This window comes from Apteryx rowi, unplaced genomic scaffold (genome assembly GCF_003343035.1).
Source record: "Apteryx rowi isolate R43461 unplaced genomic scaffold, aptRow1 scaffold_798, whole genome shotgun sequence".
NCBI lineage: Eukaryota > Metazoa > Chordata > Aves > Apterygiformes > Apterygidae > Apteryx > Apteryx rowi.
This window is the reverse complement of record NW_020451091.1, coordinates 114,037-126,906: the sequence shown is the minus strand read 5'-3', so window position 1 is coordinate 126,906 and position 12,870 is coordinate 114,037. Positions and strand designations below refer to the sequence as shown.

At 35.6% G+C, this 12,870-nt stretch overlaps 1 protein-coding gene across 1 annotated transcript in view; it reads right to left on the bottom strand.

The window, feature by feature from the left end:
• LOC112977053 (receptor-type tyrosine-protein phosphatase mu-like) overlaps positions 1–12,870 on the bottom strand; it is a gene marked incomplete at both ends in the record, with an annotated part of 298,449 nt that overhangs the window by 200,752 nt on the left and 84,827 nt on the right. The window contains 2 exons of the mRNA XM_026088923.1: positions 1,934–2,227; positions 12,611–12,785. Of these exons, the coding sequence (XP_025944708.1) occupies positions 1,934–2,227; positions 12,611–12,785 (469 nt within the window). The remainder of the gene's footprint in view (positions 1–1,933; positions 2,228–12,610; positions 12,786–12,870) is intronic.

The window sequence follows — 12,870 nt, the reverse complement described above, 5'->3', positions numbered from 1 at the left end:
TATTAGCATGTCACTTGCTAGCAGTTAACCAATAACCACTACACCTTCAAAGCAGTATCTTCTGCTATAAAAAAGTCAATTTGTGGAGACAGATTTAATATCGTCATTCAATTTAAATTTTTCAGTCAGCCATTACTTTCTGCATTTAATTTAAGAGGGTTACTGTTTAGCTTAATGAAAACACAAATAATGCAGATATATTACAAGAGTTTACTGGATAATAAAATATTTCCAGTGCACAGTGTTTTATGAGACTCAATGCATGTTTTAATACTCAACAGTATCTACCACTGAAATGCCTAGAAAGCATATGATGGTCTTAAATAAAATTAAATTTCTGAATTTCTCTCTCTACCCCCTTAGCTCAGACAGGCTTTCTTACACAGCATCTAATGTTACATTATCTAATCATATGAGCGAGGAATCAAAATATGAGGAAAAATTGGTTTAATTTTAATGTACCTGGAGTACTTCTGTATTAAATATATACAGCACCTTGTCTAGACAGATAATTTTAGGTTACCATGAAAGGCATAGTGACCTAGAAACTCTCCTGAAAGGAACTCTAATTAATTTTATGTCCTAATTTGACTAAGCTGAAGTTATTTTAGTCTAACAAAGAAAATCTTATAAATACTAAATACTTAGCTACTGTGTAGTGCCTTTTAGTATTTTCATTAAATGTTACTTTCTTCCTCTCCTTACCGGAAAGAAAAAACACGAACAGAATAAAAAACTGTCAGTACTTATGTAAGCTCGCATCTTCAAAATATAATGCTAGAATTCTGCCTGTAAATACATTTCATTATATATTTGGCATCACACCAATCAATTCAATCAAAGTGCCATTTAGCCACTGGTTGGTGGCGAGGTGGCTTTTTGAGAAGTTACTTACTTCCATATGCAAAGGAAATACATAATTATTTCCATTGAAATATGTAATTATTTTTGGTACTGTTAAAAAAACTAATAATAGTGAGCAGTTCTTTAAAACATTATAATCAGTAAGTTAAAACCAGTTGTTCAACTTCATTTCCTGGAGGTACACTTCTACCTATCTTCCACCAACTTCACAGCAGCAGAAAGAGGATTCAAAAGACCGGGGAAAAATAGTAATGCCCCAAAAATCCAGGTCACAATATATTCTATTTATTTTCCAGCAGCTGAATCCCTAATTAATATCACTGATACTTTTCCTGAAGACGATTGTGCAATTGTTTTTGTATAATAGGTCTGCTTTGTATCTTTTTACGGGAGGAGGTCAGGACTATTAACTATAACATCACAAAACAGGAGCCAAGATCTTTATACAACACCACAAAAATCACACTATCTCATTTCATGAAAAGACATGCTGTCAGTCACTCAAGAAAGCAGTCCTCATCTTATCTGCTAATTGAGACATAAGAGTAAATACTTTTATCTCTTTCCTCTTTATCTACAGATTTAATATGCCTGACATTGAAAACAGGGAAAAAAAAAAAAAAAAACCTTATCCAAAACAAACAAAATTCCTATCAAGCTTGAAGCTCTAAACTCTAGCTGGGGAAAAAAAAAAAAAAACCAACAAAAAGAAAGGACAAACCAATCTGCCCCCTAAACCTACACTGACAAGAGAAGGTGTAACGAAATAGAGAGGTTTCAGTGGAATGCTGCATACCTGAAAGTAAAAATTGTTTATCTATACAGCACTCTACATCAATCACTTTCAGGCATGAACAGGTATGATTTGATCTACGATCTACTGTGGCACTGAAGGTTGGTTTCAAGGTCATCGTAGTTGGCAAATGCTAATAACTTATACTTAGAAGCATTTGGTCTTAATTTCTGCAGCCTGCTGGTTTAAGGTAGATAGTAACAACTGTTAGTGAAATAACCTATTTTCAACTCTAGAAAGACATTAGCAACTTTCTGATCGCTTTCTAGTACTCACCAGCACATTTTGTTCTTGTTTTAAGAGCTGGGCCAGGAGATCCTGTTCCTCCTTCACCTGGTCTTGTAAGTAAGACGCTGATTTCATATTCTGTATCAGGATCCAGGTGCCCGATCTTATAGCTTGTTGAGTCCACAGGCTGGATGTCATACCAGCTTCCGCTTGAAGTTCGATACTCGACTTCCCTCTGAATGATGGGTCCATCCCCATTGATGGAATTGGCATTCAACTGTATCCACAAATAAGTTGCGCCAACTGAAGACAGCTGAGGTGGGGCAATGGGAACAGGTGGCTCTAAAGTAAAATAAGTTACAAAAAGTAGTAATGATTAATCATACTGCTATTTTTTCCTGCTTCTAAAATATTAAAATAGACAATTAGTGTCATGCTATATTAGAGTGGAAGACTATATAAAAGATATGCACATCAAGAAATTACCACTACAGATTAATTTACTTATTTCCAAGAATCTGCAGTACACAAACTCTACTGCTTATGCACTTAGACAGTTTAACCTGAAGCTTTTGTTTTATACCACCTAGCTTTGCAGCTGTAATTCTATTCACTAGACATTAAATGGCATCTTTTAACTTACAATTTAAAAAGAAAGCTGATCTCAGGTTCTCTTACCAAAATACAGTTCCTACTGGATGTAAATATAAGTCTTACTCAAAACTAACATTTTTAAAATTGATAAAATTGATATTTCTCTCTATTCCTAGGCATAGAACAATGATTTCTGCATGAAAACAAGAAGTTTTTTTTCCATTATTTCTCAAAGACTGTACTACTCAATCTTGAGATTTTCAGACTACTGTGTAAGCAGAATAAATAATATAGTATTTTTTCAAGTCCTGGTTAATCAGAAAGAACTTCTAAATAAGAGCTGGGGGAATTCTTGAGTCTTCACTGTGAGTCTGACTCTACTGCATGGCATGGCTTATTTTCATTAACTACCAAATGAAAGCAGTACTCTCGCTCACAAATTTAGCATATGTGTGATCTCACAATAGTTTGCACTCTACAGATGTTAAAAGTGAGCAAAATTTTAAAACCACTTACTATTATGAGACGGACATCTCATCTTCTTTTAAATTACACTACAGAAGTAATTTGCAGACCATCTTTTTATTAAATAACACATTCTTCTTTTCTTTTCCTACTGATTATCCATGAAATTAGTCTGCTGATGTTTCATGCATCACATCAGCCTACAATTTGCCTAACCATTGGTTAAATATATTCAAGTAGAATGAAACTGTGACACTGTAATAAAGCAGTATTTGATCCAATATTCTTAATGTACCTATCAGCAAACACTGCCACCTTCTTAACGCTACACAGAATACTTGATGAAAGCAGAACATTTGTCTTCCCTCAGCTGTGGATTCAGATTTACGCTATTCTTCTGCTAACTATTTCCCAAAGTGTTGAGATACAGATAGTCAAACAGAAAGTTGAGCTGATATATTTCATAGTTTTCTCAAAGACTTCAAAGTCAGAGTTAAAGCAAAGAAGGTAAAAAAATGAAGCACAGGGCAGAAAGGAACTCTGGGAACAGCTATTAAATATTTCCTAAGAAACAGCAGAGTTGTTATTTTAACAAACACATAATTATCCAACATATGTTGCCTTTCTGTCTTCTGTAAAAGAAAAAAAAGGGTACTTCACTTCACTTAACAAAGCATTAAACACACTGAAGACCATAGCTGAAGATCAGCTGTGCCTCAGACCAGTGCTACATTTCTAACTAGCACTGTACGCTTTTGCATAAACTTAAAGCTGTGCAATCTGTTAGCAATTGCTGAAATATTACACCACAAAATAGCACACATAGGCATTGGCATTATACATTTTCATCTTAAGAAAACTAATTGATTACCATCACGAAGAACATGATACAGCTGGCAACAATCCCTAAAGTCTCCAAAGCTGCCTGCTAATCAGAACTGACATAAAACCAGCTTAAATACGGTGGCAGGTTCTAGTACATATAGAAAAGAGCAGCACTGTGTGCGTTTTCAAATCACTAGGGATAATACTGTTATATGTCATCAACAATATAAGGCCAACTGATGTCCTCTTTTGGTAAGACTGCAGTTTTATCGAAATTATAGTTCCTGAAGTATACGAACCACAGCTTCATATGGTGATAGCATGTCTTGAAACAGTTCTGACTTGACTCAAAATGATTGAGCCTCAATTTAAATCATTAGGCTGTTTTGTGAACCAAGGCATGAAATGGAACTTTTATAGAGCATCCTAAGGCATTTACTTAACCATGCTGAAAGAACAGTTAATTACTTTCAAGTTTCAAATGTTAGTAAAGACTGCTGAAGTGCCATTCAAAATGCAAACTCAGGACTTAGGTCACAGAAGTTAGTGGTTACACCAATTCATTCCAAGTATTACAAGTACTTGAAATAGACAGTATTTTATTGTCTTTTTATCCTTTCGGGCATATTTTTCATTCCTCTGTGACCAAAGTGCAAAAGGTTAATTCAAGCTGCGTGACTTCAGCAAAGCCTGCATATGTTGCAGTTTAATACTAGAAGCGCAGTTTAATACTAAAAGCAGTCTTCTCACTAGGGACTGAGGTTACATACAATGAACCTATCATTATAAATACGATGCTCATTTTTATCTGACTGGTTACAAAAAAAAAAAAAAGAGAGTCCCAAAGTTAAGTAGACACTACAGTACAAACAGGAACTGAAGCATCCTACGATACTGAACCACAATGAGCAAATCACTTATTTTTTGAATATTCTCAAAATATTAAACTACCAAATATAATGAACCGATTTCATGACTAAGGGATGAAAGCTGTTCTTCCAGCTTATTCACTCATTCATATTTAGTCAGAATTAATCTGGATATTTAGGACATTGAGAAGTTGGAATCAGCTAATCAGGTAAGTGCCAGACTGCAGCACCATCTTCCTCCACTAAAAGCAGTTTTACTGGCAGCCACTGGAGTCATCTCCAATAAATACCATGCAAATTACTTTCTGATCAATAATTTTATGAAAATGGCACAATAGATCTGTGACTCTACAGTCGTGCACATTCAAGGAAGGCCCTATTTTAACCAAATGCAGAGACAAGTTTGTACTAGTGGCTGTTCAGTTTGATGATTTAAAGTTTAAAGAGGAGATCTTTCTTGCTGACCTCTTTTGAAACAGAAGCAAAGCTATTTGGTACCATAAAACCCTTTAAAGTTTGGATTTCAAAATAGAATATTAATGTAACTCAAAAAAGAAGGTGAATGTATCCACAACTTCAAATCTAATGCTGTACAGATTTGCACAGGTGACCTCTTCTGGAATTCTAGGACAAATGGTGATGGGCACAGTCACTTATGGAAAGAGAATCCTGGCCACCTACAAAACCAGAGGGCAGAGTCCAATGACGGCAGACAGCAGAAAGCTTTAGACCGATGCTGTAAGGTCAACCAACGCAAATGGATCAGTTACAGTAAACATGAGAAAAAGACAAAGCCTTCATAATAAGGAGTAGCCCTTTTCTTATACAGAGGACAAAATAAATTTAGTCGTATATGTATATGCACTATTTATTCTTTATGCACTTTTATATTAATTGCAAATACATCTGAATCAGCAACTCTTTTTTTTACATTGCTTTGTGCTTTAAACTATATGGGATTTCCAAACATTTTCTGCAAGATCCTAGCACCTTTATGTTTTGCAGTTAAATTTTAAAATTTTAATAGGGAGTGGGAAGGCATCACACAGACATGCCAACTGAGATAATATAAATCTCTGAGATTTAACTGAGTTATAAACCAGAAAAAATAGACACTTCTTGTCTGCTTGTAGCTCAGAACAACTTGCTTGAAAAATGAAAGAAAACCACTTTAAGGGTAGCAATAATATTTTTTTGATTTTTTGAGTTGATAAACTGGGAGAATAGGTGCCATGCCGCATTTGGGGGGAAGAGGGAAGTAGTATTCCTCCTGCAAGCTAATTTTTTTTAATTAAACAGCAACTGTTAGAAAGAGAATGCCAGGATAAGCCTAAGTGATACTGTTCAATGCATCACAAATAGGTGAAGTAGTAAAAAATAAAGTATCAGTCATAGAATCTCTAATGCTATGTCTTCATTAATAACTTCTAATGTAATTATTATAAAACTAAATTAAATCAGTATGATTTTATAGTCTTGAATTCAGTTAAACAGTCTTATTTGAAGAATATTTTTTCTTTCATCTTCCTCTCCATTTTCATGTTGTGCTCATCTTTTGAGCATGCAAACGATTCAGTCTYTTTGGAAACAATGGATATCAGTGCCATTCTGCAGCATTTAATTCTGGATAAAGGGCAAAAAATACTCCCTTAACAAAAGAAAGGCGATGATTTTGAAATACTACAGTTATTCACAGGGTATCTTTTCAAAAAAAAGTTACTAAATATCTTTTGCCAAAGCAAAAAAAGAATATCAAAATTAAACAACACCCATGAGCAATATAATGTGTATTGCATGTGAGCAAACTTTAAATGTTTGGAAACKGAAATATAACCAGATTACACTATTCCTTTATTGGGATTGTTTAGGATGAAAAGCTGACCTGACATAGTATTCTAATGTTCTTAAATGATGAATTGAAAAGTAAATTTAAGTAATTTTAATCTTATATTTTTAAGTAAATATAATCTATACATACTCCGAAACATTACAGAAAAAAAAAGTGCCATTGTACCATACACTAATAAATCTATGCAGGTACAATCAGAGTAGCTGGGTATTAGTGGATATCCCTGAATTATTATCCACCCTTAACCAGGTACAGACCGTTCCCTTCCCCAGACACATCTCCTCCCAAACCCAACCGCTCCAAATTGCCGTTCCTGACTCGGCAGCTCTCCACCCTGGGCCAGAGCCTCGGCCTCTGCTGTTCTTGCTCCATCCTCGTCGTTGAGCTAAACAGCGTTAAACCCAGTCACCCTTCCTAGTCTCAGCCTTGCTCTTTTTTCCTTTTCTCTCCACTCTACAGTCACCATTCCTACATTCAAATACCACTAAACTCCAGCCCCACGTTTGGTTTTTGCTTCCTTGTGCTGTATCTACAAGCTCTGCATCTGCTCCTCTCCCCACCTGCCAGCCTGCTGCTGTTCTTACAACCATGTTTCTCCTTCACACCTGCTTTTCTTCTCCCCTTCCCCATTTCCACTGCCTTTCCTATTAGCCTCAGCCTCCATCCTCATCGCCTACACACACGTGTATTTATGTGTGTATGTATACATACATAGATACGTATGTATGCATATCGTTTTCTGTTCCACCTTCTGCTTTCTTTTCCTAGCTTTTAGTGCTTGCGTAGTACTAGTTTTTATCTACCTCCCCTCTCACTTATTTCAAAACACCTCTCCATTTGCCATACCTTTCAGTCCAACAATAACAACCTCATCCAAATATGCAGCTTCTTGCCCTTACACCTCTCTATATCCATATTACGCATCTCAGAGTTTTAGCTTTGCAGAAGTCCGGCTCAGAGAGGTGGAGGGCAGCATACTGGTAAGCTCCCTACTTTCGATTCCTGTGCCTGGATCCAGCACAACGCAGAGGAGCTCAGATCAGCCTGCATTTAAATTCTCTTCACTGCATCTAGACTTTTCTGGGAATTTGAGAGTTAAACACAAGAGAAGTCCATGGCACATATGAGAAGTGTTCCTTTTCCTTTTTTTTTTTTTTTTTGTAGCTTGTAAATTGCCTATACTTGAAAGCAGATTTTTACAAGAATAGAAAAACAGAAGTATTCTTGACACAACTATTACCCTCCTGAAAAAATCTTATGTTCCTTCTCCAAAGCCTAGAGGCCCCAACACTTTCCTACGGAAAGTTTGCCAAGATGGATGAACTATCTCAACTGTTTTGTCTGAAAGTTTCTCAGAAACCTTCAGACTGAGGCAGGCACCCATTCTGGAAAATATCAGCCTGAAGTCTGTTTGCCAAAATTATGAGAAATCGAAAACAAGACTTTATAGTAGGAATTGTCAGGCAACTTTAAAAATAAGTCCTATTACCAACTCTGTTCATAAAAAACAGGACGGAGACAGATGGATCTGAAAAGTATCTAGCATGAAAGATTAGCTGGAGAGCAGAAGAAAATATGTTTACCTGTGTATATTTAATGTATGAGAACAACTGACACCACAACATAAGCAGTCTTTATTATTTTCTTATTGTGTCTTGATCGCAAAATGATTTTGCCCTCTGGAATATATTCTTTGTTCGAGAGGTCCAAGAGGACCATAGTATGGATTAAGAGGTTCAGCTCTATTTAAGGTGTTAAATCTCCCATTTGAAAAGATGCAAACATTTATGCCCCCAACAGTACAGATGGCTACCTTTCTATGCCCTTACTTAAAAACTTAACAAAACTCCTTTTAACCTATTTGACACCGAGGTGTACCTTGTTTAAACTCAATAAGCAGTCTCAACTCCATAATAATCTGATGTCTGCTTGGACAGGCTCATTCTGTTCTCCTAAATCTAATCTGTGCTCTATCTTCCACTATCAGAAAAATCCAACCTAGACACTGTATGTAGAAGTCTAATTAATGTCACCAAATACATTTAATCAATTCTACTCTACTATTTTCCTTTTGCTCAATGTTCGATTACTTTTACGTCACCTATTAGATACAAACTGCTGTTTTTTACAATAAGTGGGTGATCTGACAAGTCCAATTTCATGTCTCCCATTAGATAAAGTGACATTTCAGTACAAACTTAGATGAGGATACTGTGTAGTTTGAACACACACAATGACAAGGCACTTGTCTTTTCAGCCTTTCCTATCAGAATAAACACTTGGGTAAACTGAAAACCTCCCCTTCAGGATTTATTTAAATAAAGCGGTCAATACTTTATTTCACCGTCATCTAAAAGGCATACAGACAACACAAACAACTTTTCAAAAAATCCCTTTTTTCCCTTCATGTTTAGGGCCAGACTAATTGTTCGGTGATAGGCTTTTTGCTCATTAACTAGACAATATTCATGTTCACAGTTCTTTAATAAGATATCATGGGATTAACTGGCAGATCTTTAATTGCTTTTTTTTTACACAGAGATTAAACCTTGTTACAATCATTCCTACTCAGGTAAAAAGAAAAAAACAAAAAAGTAAGAACACTTGGTAGGTTCTTACATATCTCTCATCTCACAATTTAAGATTTAATCCCCACTGCTTTGTGATTTCAGTCTTGGTTTGTAGCCCCTGACACTAGTGGTCCTTTCACTGATTTCAAAACTTCTTGTATTTGATTTCCAGTGCCACAGAACATCATCCCATAGCAGCACTATAAACCTTAAAGAGGGTTACATAAGAAAGGAAGCGGAATCTACTTAGAGTAAATTCCTATTTAGTGAAACTACATCTACAGTTAAGTAGAAAAAGTTGCACAGAGTTGTAACTCACTTTACTGGCCAAATGTCTCCAAGCCCCTCCTCAAAAACAAAGATATTTAGAAAAAATTCAAATTCTAAAGTGGCATTTACTTATTTGCAACCTGACGTAAGTTCAGTAATCAGAATGAAGCAGAGTACAACAGATCTGAAGAACTGACTTTCTTTTTTAACTTACAAATGCTAGGTTTGTCTCTCCTATCATCCTAGCAGTGTAATTCAAGAGAAATTCCACTAAAGTCAGCTTAGTTACACTAGCGTAAACGAGAAGAGAATTAGATTCATTGTTTCCAACAAAGAAAGGGGAGTAATTACACTACTATTTCTATACATACTATTATTAAGCCATCAGTAATTCCCGAGTATACCAAGCATTGCACACAGTATGGGTAAATGTACATTTTTCAAGATTTATTGATGGTAATGGATTAAAGATAGATATATCTCTACTGAAATCAATCCATTATCTTTGAAGCCTGTTAAATAACATTGCAGAAGAGCTGCCAAGGAAATTAGGAAATATAATTTCTTAATTATACGCCATCAATAACAAAGTATATTTACTAATTAGCCCCTAATGCTGCTATTTCAGTATAGTCATCTAAGGTTTTACAGCACAATGTTTAAAACAGGTCTTTTTAGGTCAGAAGGAATGACCTGCAGGTGGTCTCATAAAAGCTCCAGTACAGGCAATGGGGATTACCATAATTACTTTGCCACTCTACAAGTAGTTAATGGGATTACACCCTAAGGCTATCCAATTGTTCAGAGCATCTAGTGCAAATTTTCTGAAAGAATCTGGGTAAGCACAAATGCTTTAATGATTGGCTAAATAATTTCATCTCCGGTCCTGCAAAATGAACACTAATAAATTAAAACACCTTAAATCAAAGAAATTGAAAAAAAAAATCTAACTTCTTTGGCTTTCTGTATCTCCTGTCACTGAGGCAGTCAGTTTTTCATCTTACTCTTTCACACACCTCCCTTTGCTCCTCTTGTTTCCACTGATGTTACCTGTAGATGCCTCATCATTCCTTTTGGGGCTCATCCTCCACCCTTTCATTCTCTCTTTGCTGAGTTCCATACACTTTCATTTTTGGCCACCCCTTTTATTTTATTTTCATGCTATCTTTCCTTGGGCTGAAATAACCTTAATTTTTCCACTATTCCTTATAATTATATTCTCATCCCATCCTCTCTGTTTGTTTCTTTCTTCATCTGTCCATTCACATAGCTTATCTAAGTTTTTATACTATAATTTGTTTTGTCATATTATCTTTGTCTATTGGTTATCCACAAGCTCCATCCTCTTGTCTTGTTTCCCTCCAGTTTCTCTAAAACACATCAACTAAAACCATATTCTTGCTTCTGGAAGATGGTTCCTTCTTCTTCAAGGCTCCCTCTTGCATCTTCTACTGGTGACCTGATATTCCCTGGTCTAATCTGTATCCCAAGCTTGGTCCCCTCCAATCAACTAAAACAAAAAAAAGCTCATCTCACACACACTATTCTAACCATATCACCTTTCCATTATTCTGTTCCTCAATTTCTTCTTAAACATCCTCCTCCATATTTAATTCAAAAACCCCATCCTTACCTATAGCCTATCTGCTAACCTTCCTATAGYTCTTCTCATTGTAAAGTCTTTGGTTCTCTTTACTTTGCCTCATTTTTTTCCTCAAATAGCTTTGTTATGCTTTTTTTTTCAAACTACTTCTTCATCTGATTCTTTATGCATACCACTATTCTTCCTGTCCTTCAAACCCCTCCTCCTTTAGCGCTAGTTTTGTTTACACATCTTTCTATATTGATTTCAGGAACAAGGTCTGTGCTAGATTTTGAGCTGTAACAGTTGTCGCACACCTCACGTATTGCCCTAACTTGGCTGAACAAAATCACAGACAATTTAGGAATTTAGGAAAAGGATCACATCTTTGAAAAAGTTCTGACAAATCCCATGTAGGTTTATAAATATACAAAATTATTATAGCGTTAGGAGAAAGAAAAGAGCAAATCCCAGACTAGCTAACAATAAAGCCCCTTATCCAGTCTACTGTGTCCAAAATCAGAACTGCACAAGCTCTCATAATGCAATAGGTACTGATTCTTTAATTAGATGACTAAGTCATAAGAAATGTTAATTTGCATCTTAAACCAAAAAAATAAAACCCAGAGCATAATTTGGAAAGCAAACTGACAAGAATATAGTATGTGAAAATTAATTTCTTGGTCTTGTTACAACAGAGTCTATAACTTTCTCTAATACTATTAGAAAAGCTATAATTACATAGTCCATAAGAATCTGAATGCTATTCCCAAAAGGAAAAAGTCCTATCCAACAAAGGATATTGTTTCTGAAAATCAGACGATGCATCACAGAAGCTACTGTTTCCTCCCAAGTTTCTAAAGGAAAATCCCACACTTGTGGTGGATTTGGTTTTAGGATACTCATTTTCTCCTTTCCAACTTGGATCAAATTGTATTCAGAAAAAGAGAAAATGAGCCTTTAGCCCTTCCTGTCACTTCCCATTTGTTAAGTACAGAATTGACCAGCAAGTGAAGGCACATAACAGAATGATGTGGGGCTACATAAAACCTAYCACAGTGCTCCATGGCACTGCCAGGTGCTACAGAATCTGTATTTTTCCTCTGAAATAATAAAAATTAAATTATGTTCCTCCAAAGTACCAGTATAAAAGTAAGAAGCAATAAAAATGCAATTTATAATTGCATAAAATATGCTTAATGTCATAAAATTGTTTCAGCATGCTTCTCCATAATAAGGATGGACATTTTTACATGCATTGTATTTACATGCAAGTGCTTCCTGCTGTTTTTAGAAATTCCCTCCATATATTGGAATATGTGTATTTTAAGTGTTCTCATTTACTGCAAATAATTCTTTCACATAAATATATTTCACATACACATATTTTTGGAATATAATCTCCTCATAGGAGATAAAGTGCCAGTATTCTATTCATACCTTTAAAAAGAAGTACATTGTAAATATACTTTCAAAAACAAACAGTGCGTTTTGGGGAAAAACTTGTTAATTAGCACAGGCTTCTTCTGTTATTCCCTTGTTACAGCTGGACAGACTCTTGAGATTTACGTAAGTAGAGTCTATTTATTGAACCTCTCATCGACTTCTACAGGCTATAGGTGACATCCTCAGTGAATTAGCAATTGCAAGTCCTTATTCCACACACTGAACATGGAAAAAACTAATTTTACTGTGAAATACCTTTGACTATCAGCTCCGCATAGTTTGAAACACCAACCCCTCCTTCAGTCCAAATCATGCAGCGGTAGTTGCCAGCATCCCTCTTCGTGGCATTCACCACACTAAAAAGAGCTACAAATCGTCGAGAGTTGAACACTTTTATGTCCTTCAGAGGTGCATCCCTTACATAAATGCCCTAGGCAAAGAAACAAAAATAAAGAATATTTTTAGCAGCTTTTATACAACACTGAAAAACATTTTTATTTCTCTCAAGTCCCCCA